Source organism: Manduca sexta, chromosome 27 (genome assembly GCF_014839805.1).
Source record: "Manduca sexta isolate Smith_Timp_Sample1 chromosome 27, JHU_Msex_v1.0, whole genome shotgun sequence".
Classification (NCBI taxonomy): Eukaryota; Metazoa; Arthropoda; class Insecta; order Lepidoptera; family Sphingidae; genus Manduca; species Manduca sexta.
The window spans coordinates 16,908,759-16,922,676 of NC_051141.1; the positions used below are offsets into that span (position 1 = coordinate 16,908,759).

The 13,918-nt window shown below is 36.9% G+C and overlaps 1 protein-coding gene across 1 annotated transcript; it reads right to left on the reverse strand.

Moving 5' to 3' along the window:
- Positions 1 to 63: 63 nt before the first annotated feature.
- Positions 64 to 10,380, reverse strand: LOC115439949. The gene is made up of 13 exons (XM_030164039.2): positions 10,309 to 10,380; positions 9,722 to 9,875; positions 7,083 to 7,255; positions 5,292 to 5,405; positions 4,698 to 4,898; positions 4,070 to 4,224; positions 3,568 to 3,712; positions 3,194 to 3,345; positions 2,765 to 2,978; positions 2,227 to 2,442; positions 1,744 to 1,911; positions 1,328 to 1,419; positions 64 to 967 (listed from the first exon to the last, which is right to left on the reverse strand). Exons 1-13 carry the CDS (start codon positions 10,370 to 10,372, stop codon positions 860 to 862), a joined length of 1,956 nt encoding a protein of 651 aa, XP_030019899.2. The 5' UTR covers positions 10,373 to 10,380; the 3' UTR covers positions 64 to 859.
- Between the last annotated feature and the right edge of the window lie 3,538 nt (positions 10,381 to 13,918).

A 13,918-nucleotide genomic window follows, 5' to 3' on the forward strand; every position in this document is an offset into this window, starting at 1 on the left:
CAAAAGAATTGAACGAAGACGTAATACTTTTTTCTAGGGGAAAAGATAAATGAAGCATTCATATTCAGGAATATATGTTTATTTTAAATACACAGAGTAAAATGGTTGAGACCACTTATTCCAGCTTATGTGCAATATAGACTAGTCTGACTAGATGTGTGAAAACGGGCAGCGACCGTGGAGCGGATGACTAGCTTCTGTTCGCTAAAGACTAGCTCAGACTTTTCCTCATTGATCTAATACATTGATTCATAGTGCTGTGTTATAGTTAACAGATTTTTTATCGTTTATAACGAGTTATAGTTTTCCACGGCCGTTGTTAGGTTTCCATTATTTAAAATAATCCTATAAACGCATTAATGTTGTGCTAAATTATATGCAACTATATGCATTTACTCTAAGGTCCAGTTTAAGTCGTACATGTACAACGTTGTGTGACGCGTTGTCTACACGTACTTCCTATAGAATCGCTTTATTAAGGTTTACGTACGTTTTGTATGCTTGACAGTAATTGAACGCACATTAAACCGCGCCCTTACCCTAGCATTTCCATTGACCAACTTCACACAACTTATTCGAGCTGATAGCAATTAAATACAGTAATATTTCCCAACTTAATATAAGACTAGTTTGAGTTGCCATCTGGATAACAAGAAATATTTATTTAAATAGGTGACACTCAACTCGCTTTGAGAAAATCCTTGCCAAATAACACTGCATTGAACAACTTAGTTTCCTCCTACAATTTGTAACATTCCAAATAAAATTGTGTGTTTGATCTAATTTCGGTGAACGGCATTATCTGCCCTACAGTTTCCAATACGCGTGTAAAGGTGTTACGCCGGATCTATATCCACGTTTAGACGTAGTAGGAGTGCTGCGCGGCTGGGCAGGAGTCCTGGGTGCTCGTGTGTCCTGCGCATCCCACCATCACGCGGCATGATGGCACCGGCGTTGTTGAGTATTGCTGAGGAAGAGAATTAATTAAAACGTTTTCTATAATATTAAATTATATTTATTGTAATCATTGATGGTTTATAGTATAGTTTGTCATTATTTTTATGAAGTTAAATTTGACAAAGTAAAATAGTTGTAACTTCATGGGCGAATAGTAGAAGGAATTAAAAATCATGGAGGTGCTAAGTTCTTCTCCGTGTTACATATTGAATCCATTTCGATTTTAGGTTAAAAATAATACATAAAACAAACAAAAATTCCGCGAGAAAAAATTTGGAATTAATTCGACAAACGATATTGTTACATTAGGACTGAGTTCGTATTAAAAGAGGTTGGTTATGAAAGCTCGGTTTAATCCTAAAGTACTTACGTTCTGGCAAGCTGCCAGTTGGTTGACAGTGATGTTAGTCGTGCCCAGGAGACGCTCCTCTCGCGCGAAATCTGGTTCGCGATGGAATGAGCCTATAGATAAATAAAAGCAAATTAACTCTGAAACACGTTAAAACGATTATTCAACATTTTGATTCCAAAATCTGTAAACTAGAACATTTTTAATTTGCAGCTTCTGCGTAAAGGCTGAACAGGCCGGCATAATTGTGTCAACTGGCCAGGGATAATCATCTTTCATCAGTCGATGCTATATCTGGTCGCCGCTCCACTTACCACCAGGCCCAGTTACTTTGCAGAAACCATTAAAAAAGATTATTCGTAAATACAGGTACGTCATGTGTATTCGGAGTCTATCTCCTAACTTACTGTGGCCTACTAGATTTTCATGATCCTCACCATCAGACCGCGGCACGAGGTCAGGGTTGAGCTCGGAGTTGTTGCGCTTGCCCTTTAGCGTCTTGATGCACATCGCGATGGCGACGATGACCACGCTGATGACGATGGTCGCAGCGGCCGCCTCCAGCCAGCGGGCCCACACTGGCATCGGCGCCTTCTCAACCACTGCTGAAATACAAACGCATCAATAATTTTTCGATAAAACATACATATCAAATTATCAATATTAAGTTTTTATCAAGATATAATGGATTCGACACTTAAGGAAATCAGTATGATGTCATGTTCTTTTTGTGTGATAATTGATTTTGGTTGAAAGTCTGATAATAAAGTATATATTCGAAATTTTAATTATTCACTGCAAAATCTTCCAAGTAATCAATTATAAACGAGAACATTTCACTAGGATTTAAAGCAGGAACAAAGAAATTAAACATTATAATTATTTGCAACTCTTTGTAGGGAAAGAAATCCACATTTTACCAGACGCAGTTAAGGGTTTGAAGCTGTTAAGATGCATTGTGGTAGTCTCGCTGCGGCCACGCTCGCTGGTGGCGTACACGAGAGCCGTCAGGTTGCGATCATCCGTCACGCTCGGCAGCTGGAAGTGGCCGGCCGGGTCGGAGATGTTGTGCAACAGCGCGCCGTCCTCATCCAAGAGTTCCAGGTGGACTGTCTGAGGGCGTCCGCCGTCCCATGCTGTCGGGAAAGTAGGTGGATTTAAGTTTGACATTGTAAGTTATATATTAAAACCCTTGAAATTCCTTATTCTAGATCTGCGAAGATTAAAGTTATTTATTTGTTTTGTTTGAGCATCAAGTTAAATTTAAAGTAGGTAGGGAACCCAATGTGCATATGTGAATGAGGGTTGTTAAATGTTCATCAATCACTTTTAAATATTAGTAAACAAGGACATTACTTGCTTTTTCCGAAGTAAGTAGGTAACATCACAGTTAAATTCTATGCATGCCTTTTAGCCAAGGCAAAGCGAAGCATGGTCTCTGGTGAACTAAAAACAAACCTTTCTTGCACTGGACGCGCAGTGCACTAGGAAATGCTCTCAGCACGACACATTCAGGAGCTTGAGGTGGTCCTCCAGGGGAGACGGTGAAGGTGCAAGGTCTCTTTTGCTCCCCGAATGCGTTGGTGGCCCGACAGAGAAGCAGCCCAATATCTCCCTCTCGTGGGAGCCAGGTCAAGCTCGAGGAGTAGCGATGATGATGGCCAGGGACTTTCTGTTACATAATAATAAATACTAAAGTATGCAGAAGTATAATATATTCACCTACAGATAGTATCCTAATCCAAATGGTGGTGTTATTTTATGAAATTATTGTACAGCATTACATTGTGTTTGTTTTAATATTATTCAGCAATAGGATATTTTTAAATACAAAAATATAATATGGTTACGATAACAAAGATTTCAAGATAATATCTGACTTCTCACCTTAACGCTAGTATAGAGAGTCCTAGAATCAGCGAAGGTCCAGCTGAACTGAAGCGGCTCCGGGGATCCCTCCACCACGCACGTGATCGTCTCCGCTTCGCGCTCCATGGCTCCGATAGTCTCCTCGCGAGTCGACACGCATATTGGCCGATCTAAATTACATTGCACTTCGTAAATTAATATAAGATTATCCTTTAAAAACCTTACTCGCTGCGTATTATCAGTGTTTACAGAACATTTGGAAATAGAAATGCCAAAGAAATTCTTCTATATTAAAGTCTGTATCATGTCTGTCTGTGCATACTCTGTTAGCTTCGACTGCGCATTGATATTTCAGCGGCCATTTATATATATTAGAAATATTTCCAACTTACATCCAACATTAAGCACGACCTTATCTTCGAATACGACGCTAGGTTGGTGCGAGTTGTGGGCCCTGCAGACGAGCTCCCGTCTACTGTCACGCAGGGACGGCGCCAGGGTCAGCGAGGAAACCGTGTAGTTGCCATCGTGGAGTTCCTGTGGGAATCATCATGCATTTTCCTAAGGGTATAATATTTTTTAGGTCTTTTGGATATACAGGGTGTTTAAATAAGAGAGCTTATATAGACTGCAAGTTATTTAGATTTGTGTAATTTTTTTATGATAGTCGAACTTACTAAATTTCATAACTGAACTATTAGGCTGATAGTCGTAATTTTTTTTTTACTCAAATAAGAAAATTTTTTGGCCTTTCTAATGACGATAACAGTTAGGAAAAGCTTTTCGTAAATTTTGTAATAAACTATACTTACGGACCGAAGATTATAAATTTTAATTTTCTCTGGAATGCATATAGTGGAAAGCTAGTATAGACTAATTTCACTATAAACTAACCTTGTGTACGGTAGGCCTGAGCATAGTGTCGCCCAGATGCCAGGTAATGGACGGTGGCGGCACGCACCCCACCACCACGCAATCCACCACGCGTGGTTGCCCGGCCTCGAAGTCGAAGTTATTGTTCAGTCGGATCTCGACGCTTAGAGGCGCCACTGGGTATGATATGTCATCATATAAGTACTAGTCCTACTGTATCTATGTGGTGTATGAAATCGCGTCGGTTTCAAATAAGGTAGTTCCAAGAGGTTAAAATGAAGCGAGGAAAAATATTGATCCCGTAGAGTATCGTTGAGCAATCATGTGTCTATTGATATATATAGGTATTACAATATAAACCACAGTAAAATATGTAAACTAGATCTGAAGATAAGTATTAATGTAGTCTTATTTATTGCATCTCGATAGCCAAAAAGTTATAGTAACCTACACCTCTTGGACTACTGATAAGTTGTAAACTACTGCATCATCCATAAATATCTATGAACATAATCGTCACCATCATCACCTTCAACCTTCGGTTATTTAACTGCTAAACTAAGGACTTCCTAATGATTTCCAGACCAATCTGATCCATGCAGCGACCTGTTGCCATTTTAACCAGGTCGTATTTTCCATATTCACTCACAATACATCTTAATGACTACGCTGGCTGTGAGGGGTTCGGTGACGTCAGCGTTTTGCGCCAGGCACTCGTAATGCGCGTCTAACTCGTCGCGAGTGGCGTTCCGAATGTTGACTTCAGCGCGCAAGACACCAGGACGAGCGGACTGTGCGCGTTCAACCACCACGCCATTGCGACGCCAGTATACCAGGGTGTCGGGTTGGTCTGCAAGATAGGGGGGCATATGACCAAGATTACAGAGTTAAGGGGAATATAACGCCAACATTGCCGCCATCGTCATTAGTAAAATCATCATAATCATAACATTCGTCAATCAGATTGTAGTGCATAAGATATTGTGAAACGAAATAATTCTGACGGGGATTGTGCAATATCAAAAGCATTATTAAATACAGAGTAAGTGACGAAAAAGCCAAATTGACTCAGATACATTAAATGCTAAGTAAATAATCGACACTTCCAGGTTTAACTTTTGATGAAAAACTTTATTTTTGTCACTTATGCTTATTGTACTATCGTCGAGGATGCAATAATAGCCGCAAACAATATTTTTTGGAAATATTACGCAATGTAAATATCTATGTTTGAACAGCTTACCGTCATCAACTTCGCATACGAGAGTAAGATCGAACCCTAGACTCAGCGGTCCGACGAAGCTCTTGGTGATTTCTGTGCCCTGTCCGTTGAATATTTTCGGTTGTCCAGGAGAATCTACAACAAAGTCATAACATACGCTCATTACGCACATGTCTTTGTTCAAATTAAGAATCTCAGTATTTCTTAGTTTTAAGTATTTAGTTCTAAGTGAGACTTTACATTGACTGTTGCAGTCTGAAATGATCAACGACTACGTGTATTGACAAAGTCTTCTTAAATTTGAGATTTAAAAATAATATATAAATAAAGTTAAAAAACGACTAAAATAAAAAAAAAAAACAACAAAATGAAGAGACGTATAGGAAAGCAAAATTACTTTGCTTGTGTTTTAAGAATTTCTTATTAACGTGAATATAAAGTTTAATTATTTTTTGATTGCACAGTTTGTCGGAGTCGGTTGAGTGTTAGTTAAAAAAATATTTCTAGGTAGTTACATCAAAAATTACTAAAATCTAAACTATCCCTAACGCAAAACACCTCTCAAAAGTTAAAATAATGAGTTTTTTTTGTAATTTCCTATCTCCAACGCCTGTCTGTTCCATACAAAAATATTGTAGTCGGTTAAATATACTAAAAGATGCAGCATGAAAACTTTCGAGTTCGCAGCTTCGTTTACACATTGCGTGTTCAATTGCGTACGCGGGCAAACCCATGTACGCGCCACACTCGCGCCCGATGTGTCACGCTCCCTTATCCCACTAAAACGTGGGGTTAGTGCAACACACCTTTTTACACAAAGTGCAGAACGTATTGCGCTTATTTTTTCACAACTACGCAATAACATCGAACTCTCAGCCATCGATCAGTATCCATGTAAATGCGGTATTGCATAGAACGGATTGTATTTCGACTAGAAAGGGGATAATGCATACTTAATATGTTTCGCTACCACATGATTCGAACGAGGTAGCGAATAATTGAAGGTTACAAACAAATGTCTGTAATATGCTAAAGTTCACGGCATTTCGTTTTTTTAGAATTACTAAATCGAAATTTTTTGCTTTTGCCGTGATCCTTTATTAAAACTGGTTTTTAAACAACAATTGGTTGAAAAGGGGTACGAATTCGATTTTTCTATTCCATAAATGGTCGTATTCCGTTTCCGGAAAGCCCTTTCCTTTTTAAACCAGCAGTAATTTCTTTTAAAATCATAACACTGACTGCTCTAACAAAATCTTCCACATCTGCTCATTAATAGCTTTGTCAGTTGCATTGATTTATAGACACGTTAAATATGATAACGTGATGGTAAACATAAACAAGGTGCGTAACCAAGCATATCGGTGAGAGCCGCGGGGCGAGAGCTAGTATGCGGTTTATAGTAATTAACCACTTATTAAACCCCGATGTTATCGTTTGGGGTCGCACGTCATTACAATTGGACCATATGGTCACATTACATCATTATGGTTAAGTTCTATTACGTTTATGGATATTCTTGTTGGTGAAAAAAAAAAAAACAAAAATCATTCTGTTGCCTTATAATGTATTCAAATTAAACAGCTTCGTACCATTATCTTCAGATTTTCAGACCAAACCTTTTAAAATAATATATTATAATAAAAAACATGAAAGCAAAGGGGAGTGGCTCTGTTATGATTGGGATACTATCCTGCATAGTAGTCAACGCTGTAGCGGTCCAGTCCAGCTTCGGATTCGCTGATGTATTTGAGCAGTATGGACATGTAGCATGACGGACTACAAGCTAAGGAGATTCCTGTAACCACTTACCAACTAGCCTGACTTCGATGACGTAGTCCACGGAAGGCGAGGCCTGGTAGTGCACGCGGCAGCGATACAGCGCTGCCTCGGAGTCGCTGATGTGCTTGAGTAAAAGCGAAGTGTCGTCGTAGCATGTCCCGGACACGCAGGATGTGCCGAAGATGCGGTCCCGGGCGAGGCTTCTGGGAAAGTTGAAGCGGTTGTAACGTTTGAGGGCTAGTAAAGGCTCCATACGATGACTATGCAAAATCTTTAAATAGTTACCTATCTACGTAGTATTAACACTACAATATAATTCTATTCATTATGAATGGCTCTTTGCAATTTATTTTGGTGATAATCACATAATGTCATATACTTTGCTATAAGGCGTTTTAAGTTGAAGTTATGAGTAGTATTGCTTCTTTTTTAAATAGTTTTTACCACCGGAAAGCAGCTTATGGTCTTTTCATATAATATACTTTATTATTTAGGACTTCACGGTCAATATTCCTCATGGTAGTACATATATTATTACAAAAGTCAAGGTCCTACTGCAGAATAAAACACGTCTCGTCTATAAACGGAATAACAAATGTATATAATTTTTGTCGTTGGAAATTTCCTTGACAAAGACAATTTTATCAAGACACCCTAGCAAATGATAAAACGGCCGTGGGAAGGTCGTGATATATTCAATCTATTGCTATCGATTTTATTAAACTTGATACTGATAAAAATGCGTCTCGAGAAATTTTTGTTAGGTAAATTACCTCCATAGAATTTACGGAAACAATATTCAAATATGTCTAACGTACAGAAAAATTTACTCATATATACTTATTCATACAAGACCTTAAAAATCGCGAGAAAGAAATCTTTCTTTTGAAATCAATAATTTTTTGTTGACGCGCAAGGCTTCTCTGCTAGTTGCGCAGATGCGATTCACTACATGAAACTAATAGTTGCTTGACCAATTTCAGCAAGTTATTTATAACACCCATCATTTTCTGTGAGGAATCACGGAAAATGATGGGTGTTATAAGTTTAAGGTGGGTATATATATATGTCTGTCTGTAACATCACTGCTTCCAAAAAAAAAGATTTTTTGAGTTCAAGATGGTCCTTAGATATAATTTATGAAGATCTATTCAGACTTAGATCATCAGCTCATGTCTTACTTTCGCAAGGACATTGGTTTGAATATGATATACTGTAACTTCGGCGGTATTTCTTAGACACGACAATTTTTAACTAAGGCTGTGGTATCAAATGCTTTGGGAAATTATTCAACTACGCAGAAACTTACTTATTACATCAAATATGTCGTACTTGCGTTTATATATAACTAAATAGATAGACAATCCTTTATTGAATATCACATAAGTAAAAACACACACACAAAATAATTATTAACCAGTCGTTAGCTATTCCTGCGCCCCGAGTGAAATAATTTTTGGCGCCTCTTTTTCCGGCGACTTCTTCTTAAATCATAGGTATATTATATGTATACAGGCTCTGAAACGCCTTTCCTATGAGCTGGCTCTACCCTACTGACGCTAAGGTGGCACATAGCAGCCTTCTCCACCAAGGGTCAGAGCGCACCCCCTGACCCTTGACGCTTAGAATGGCCGTTCCGTTCGCCATATGGACGGGCTGGGACAGTTATTAACTACAGCTATTGTAACATATTTAGTACAAATAGTCTCCAGGAGATGTTATGGATGACCATATCGACTTTTTTTTTTTTTTATACCGAAAATCTGTACAAACTTTTATTGCAGGAATATTTTTTTCACTTATGCGGAACCGTTAGCGACAAGAGCGTCATTTATAGTAATTAGATAGCTGACGACATTTAATTACGGTTGTTGCTAAGTATATATTCATTCTCTAACACTTGTGACTGTGATTATCCAATTTATGTTATAGAATGTGACTTATTATGAATGAGCGTGGAGAAAGGTGGTTCCTTTTTAGTCGCTAATGCACAAGAGGAGTCGGTTTCGTTCAAGAAACACTCTACCTTCGCCGCAAAGAAGTTTCTTTATAAGGATCACTCACGGTAGTACTTCCAAGACAGATGTTAGTAGACTTAGAAATATTTTATATATGGGCTCGATCATTGGTTCATTTCTCAATTTAAAGCGCTGTCCCCAAAAAATGCTAATGCGAACCGCATTTTTATATATACTCTAGATATAAAATGTACGTAAAATTGTTAATGCCGTGCATCACCGCTTAAGATAAACAGCATTTTAATTTGTTACCAATATGATTAGTTTATCTAATAAGGAATATTCTGGTAGTTTATAATTTAAAAAAACGTACAAATTAAATTATAACGAAATGATTTCTAAATCTTCGCATATTCTTTCCTGTAACTCATGCGCTATAAAAGTGTAGAAGGAATTCTCAAGACCGTTTGCTCCGGTGACGGTCTCAAAGAAAAATCAATAGGAAATAACTATTGGCAAATTATAATTATATTTAGTTCCAAGAACTTTTTTTTTTGTAATTAACTTATAAGTTTGTCGTCTAATTTTACCCTCACATCGTCCGATAGTCAAGTAGACCTTATGAATAAAAAATACATTTCCTTTTATATTTCTTCAAAGATTGCTTGCAAGGAACTTGTTGTTCAACGCTCCCAATTTTTTTCCACTTACCGTTTTTCGGACTCCTCATTCGGGAACCTGTAGAGGAAGTCGCGGTCGTTCTTCAGCCACAGTACGTAAGAGTCGGGTCCGTCCAGGAACACCTTCCCTTGTCCGCAGGGGAGGCGAGCGTCGCGCCCGCGGACCGCCCGGAGCACTACAACTTCTAGAAACAGAGGGGTAACTTTGCCAAGCGTGTAAAAAAAGGCCATGGAAGTGTATACACACTTCAATGCTGGATTAAGAGATAAAATTTAGATGTGCTCGAAAGGTTTTGATGCCTTTAGTCTTCTTATAATATAATTCATGAACAGCAATTAGGAGGTCGGTGAATGTATATATACGTGGCGAATTGGTACTCAACAATATTTCTACAGTCTAAGATGTAGAATAATTGTAATTAAATTCTATTATCGTGACAAATTGTATCTTCTGTATTGAATACTAATAACCAATAATAATACGAATTATTATATCTGTTGATTATTTTTTCTTAAGATCCAAATGTTTTATGCAGGCACAATATTATTTTTCACTTTTTCTAAGAAAAAATAAATAAGTAAAAATGGGGCAAAATAAATAACTGAATCGTAACTCACCAGTATCGGCCAACAAAACGGTTGCCAATGTAAAAACGATGCAGAAAATACCGTACAAGCACATTGTTATGAGTTCTGAAACAAAAATATATCTCTCAATAATTACTAACTAAAATCACTTTGCACATTTTATTGAATTCATGAACAATAAAAAATATTCGCCTTGCACAAAGTAATTTCGAACTGTCGCAAAATCCTTTACTAACAAATAATAACTAATCAGACACAATAAATGATTCAGATTTAAATTCATTTGCCGTCGCATGAGAAGTCAAAAATAAAATTAAGACTTACTCCAATACAATATTCTTTTTAAAACATCGGAACGAATTTTTATACTGAATATTCTGTACCGGCCACGCGACCTTAGAACTTGTCGCCTCATGACGTTTAGAGGGTAGATGCCGAACAAGTGTTACTGGTGATGCACTCGGTTGGTACTGCGTTGCCGTAGTACGAGCTGTAAGTCGTCTTCATAAAAAATTCATACGCAGGGACAATCTAAATGTCATACGTTTATACATGTTTTTGCACGTGCACTTGGTTACATCAGCTACTCATCCGCTCGGTTTAGCAGCGAGCCACCGAGCGATAAACGAGACGGTAAAAAGAGTCGAGATTAAGAATTTCTGATGCATTTCTGCAGTCGCTAGCTATGCGAGCGCCATAGTGTTGCATATTAAATGGCGAGTATTCGCTACTGATTATTTGGCTATCAAATAACGGCATGCGGGAATCTTAGATAATAAACATCAAAAGAAAAATTTCTTAATCGTGAGTCATACAAAACATTACAATACGCACAGCGGTAAATTTGCATATAACTAGTTTATGTTGACCTGTTAGCTCTGAAGCGTGGACTCTATTTAATCAATTACCAATAGAGCAGAAGGGGTGCGTGGTTCAAGTTTCGCTGGAGGGAGTAGAAGTACAGAAACGCACGCAACCCTCTTTTCAAAGTGACTCATGCATTGTGTGAAATCGTAAAAGCTGGTAATAAACGAAAAAGCTCCGATTTGTAGAGCTTTTTTAATGAACACGTATAGGCATTGAGTAATTTATATTCAGAAAACTAAGATTCTTATGTGACGTAAAAATATTACTGATAAACGACACGTACATTTACAATCATGAGAAGACGAAAGAGTCGGGAGTTAGTTATAGGAAGATTTTATTTTGCATAAAAGATTACTAATGCAATTTTTTTCAAGTTATAAGCATGTTAATTAACTTCTTTTGCACGCACATAAATTTAGTTGTTTTGTAAAAAAATGTCTCTCAAATATATCTTTAATCCGTGCCTATTTTAAATAATTATAAAATCAGCGGAAATTGGAACAATTATTACGAAAAATAAAATGTTAATAATTTATTTATTAAACCTTGCAGGCGGCTGTCGAACGATAAATATTTGATGAGGTTGGGGCGGACGGCGTGATTCAATCCGGAATAAGTAAGAACTAAATCACTGGTTTGTTTTCTTCAATCAGAATAAAAGAAGGGTTTAATGATCGTGAATTTTTTTAGCTAAGTATAGCTGTGCAGTGCTATGATGGGACCATGAATAAAACAAGTATAATGTGACCCTTATTGACAGCCAGAATTTATTTTTAAGCACTACGTTTTTGCTAGACAGGGTAAGATATTAAACGATGGTTACTGGTTTTTAAAAATAAGATAATGAATATCTGGAAGGTGATTAGCTATAATTTTCGGGTGTAATAGCAAGGTTTTAAAGTGTTTCTGGACTATATTCTTATTCCCTCGCCTGCTTAATGTTATCAACATCGCAGTTACCGACTTGTGAGATCGTGTTCATTTGTACTCTGATATTCTCTTTCACTGAAAGCACACGGTTAGTGCCATCCTGACAGGGGCTATCACAAGCCAACTCGGAAGTGATACAAGCTACGGTAATGACTCGAAAAGGTTGATATTATGGTATAAAATACCCATTGCAAATCTCGTAAATTAGCATAAAACTAGTAATTAACAAAAATCGTAGAAAGACGATAATGACAAATATCATCGATCACCTACTCGATAGTCTAATACTGTCAGAGAAGTCATGCAAATCCAATCACGGATGCTTTGCGGCAGGCACAAGACAGGGTTGAGTGGAGATCGTTCCCGCCACAACCAAACTTACCAAAGCGGGCACGATCTTCGGTCATGAAGAAAACAAAGAAGAATATTCTGACTCGTCTGAAATTAGCAACTCAACTAAAAGCCTCCGCACACGACGTTTTTAAACGAGCCGACGCCGTGCTACAAAAACTAACGCGCGAAATAAACGCGGAGTCCTTGAACTGTGTAATCTACTTACGAATTTGTGCATCAAATGCGCGCGATAACATATACCGTTGGTATAAAGTGTAGATCCTAAGAGTCGTTTTGCCGCTTAGCAATCTACAGGATATACCATAAAAAATACCACTCTTAAATCTTAATATTATGAGGAGTCTTTTCACTATAAAGTGAAGAACATGGTGAGCACTTTTACCAGGATCTGAAAGTGATGAAAGGTTAATACCTTTCAACCTTAGGGTCAAGTGGTCTGTCACATGATGGGAGATTACTCCAAGTCTTTAAAGTCATTGTCCCCAAACAAATTATAAAATAAGCTAGTAAATAGTGTAAATATGAAGTCCATATGTATTATCAATTATACTTTCTTTCAACTGCCATTCGACAATAAAATAATGAGTCATGAATATCGATAAACATTTTATATTAAGGAATAAACTTATATTTTTCCCATACTTTGTACTTTATATATATGAAGGTATAATATGAAGATATAAATAAACCAGAGGCATAATTACAAAACTATCTATAGTTTCGTGATTTGTTGGCATAAATATATTGAAAACCATTCCTAAATCAAGACCTTCATTGAAAAGTTTAATTTATCTTAAAAAGTAAATTCTTGGTTTAACTTTAATGGAACATGACGTTCAACTGTGCCTTCTCAGGCCAAAGTTCTCAAAAGGAAATCTAGGTAGCATAAGCACCTATTTCTCAATCGAAATAAATTCTTATCCACCATGACATGTAAAGATAAAGGTACAAAAATCTAAAATGGTTTGTTTGTACCTGTTAATTTGTTTATAAAATCGAGAAAACAAAGATTTTAATCATGCTAACTCGCAGTGCACAATTAGAGTAGTAGTATATTAATAGTGAAAAACATACAAGCAAGAAATGTCCACAAGCAAGAAACACCTTAATTTGATCTCGTTGATTTTTTTTTTAATTTTTACTTTTTTTTAACCCCAATTTTTAACTAACGTGATGAACATGTAATTAGCATGCTTATGTGAATTAAGTACTCCTTTTTAAATAGCATAACAATTATACTATTTCTTTTTGGAAAACCTTATTAAAACAAATTTAGATTTCAGAAAAAGTATTTAAAAATGCGTCAATAACACGATCGCTGTATATCGTATTTATTTATAACTATTTTTTCTCTTTACATACCTTAAATCCTGTTTGTTTCTTATTCAGCGATTTCTTTAGTGTTAAATGTTCGAGATTATTATTAATTCACTACTGCCACGAGTGATCCCGTCAAAAACTTTATACGGAATAAACTTTTTACTGGAAC

What these genes read in the sequence shown, in the direction of transcription:
- LOC115439949 (XM_030164039.2), bottom strand. Translation starts at nt 10,372, where the DNA reads ATGTGCTTGTACGGTATTTTCTGCATCGTTTTTACATTGGCAACCGTT. An exon ending in CGTATGCGAAGTTGATGACG is followed by an intron (nt 4,899 to 5,291) that starts GTAAGCTGTTCA and finishes CCTATCTTGCAG; the next exon opens with ACCAACCCGACACCCTGGTA. An exon ending in CGTAGTCATTAAGATGTATT is followed by an intron (nt 4,225 to 4,697) that starts GTGAGTGAATAT and finishes TATCATACCCAG; the next exon opens with TGGCGCCTCTAAGCGTCGAG.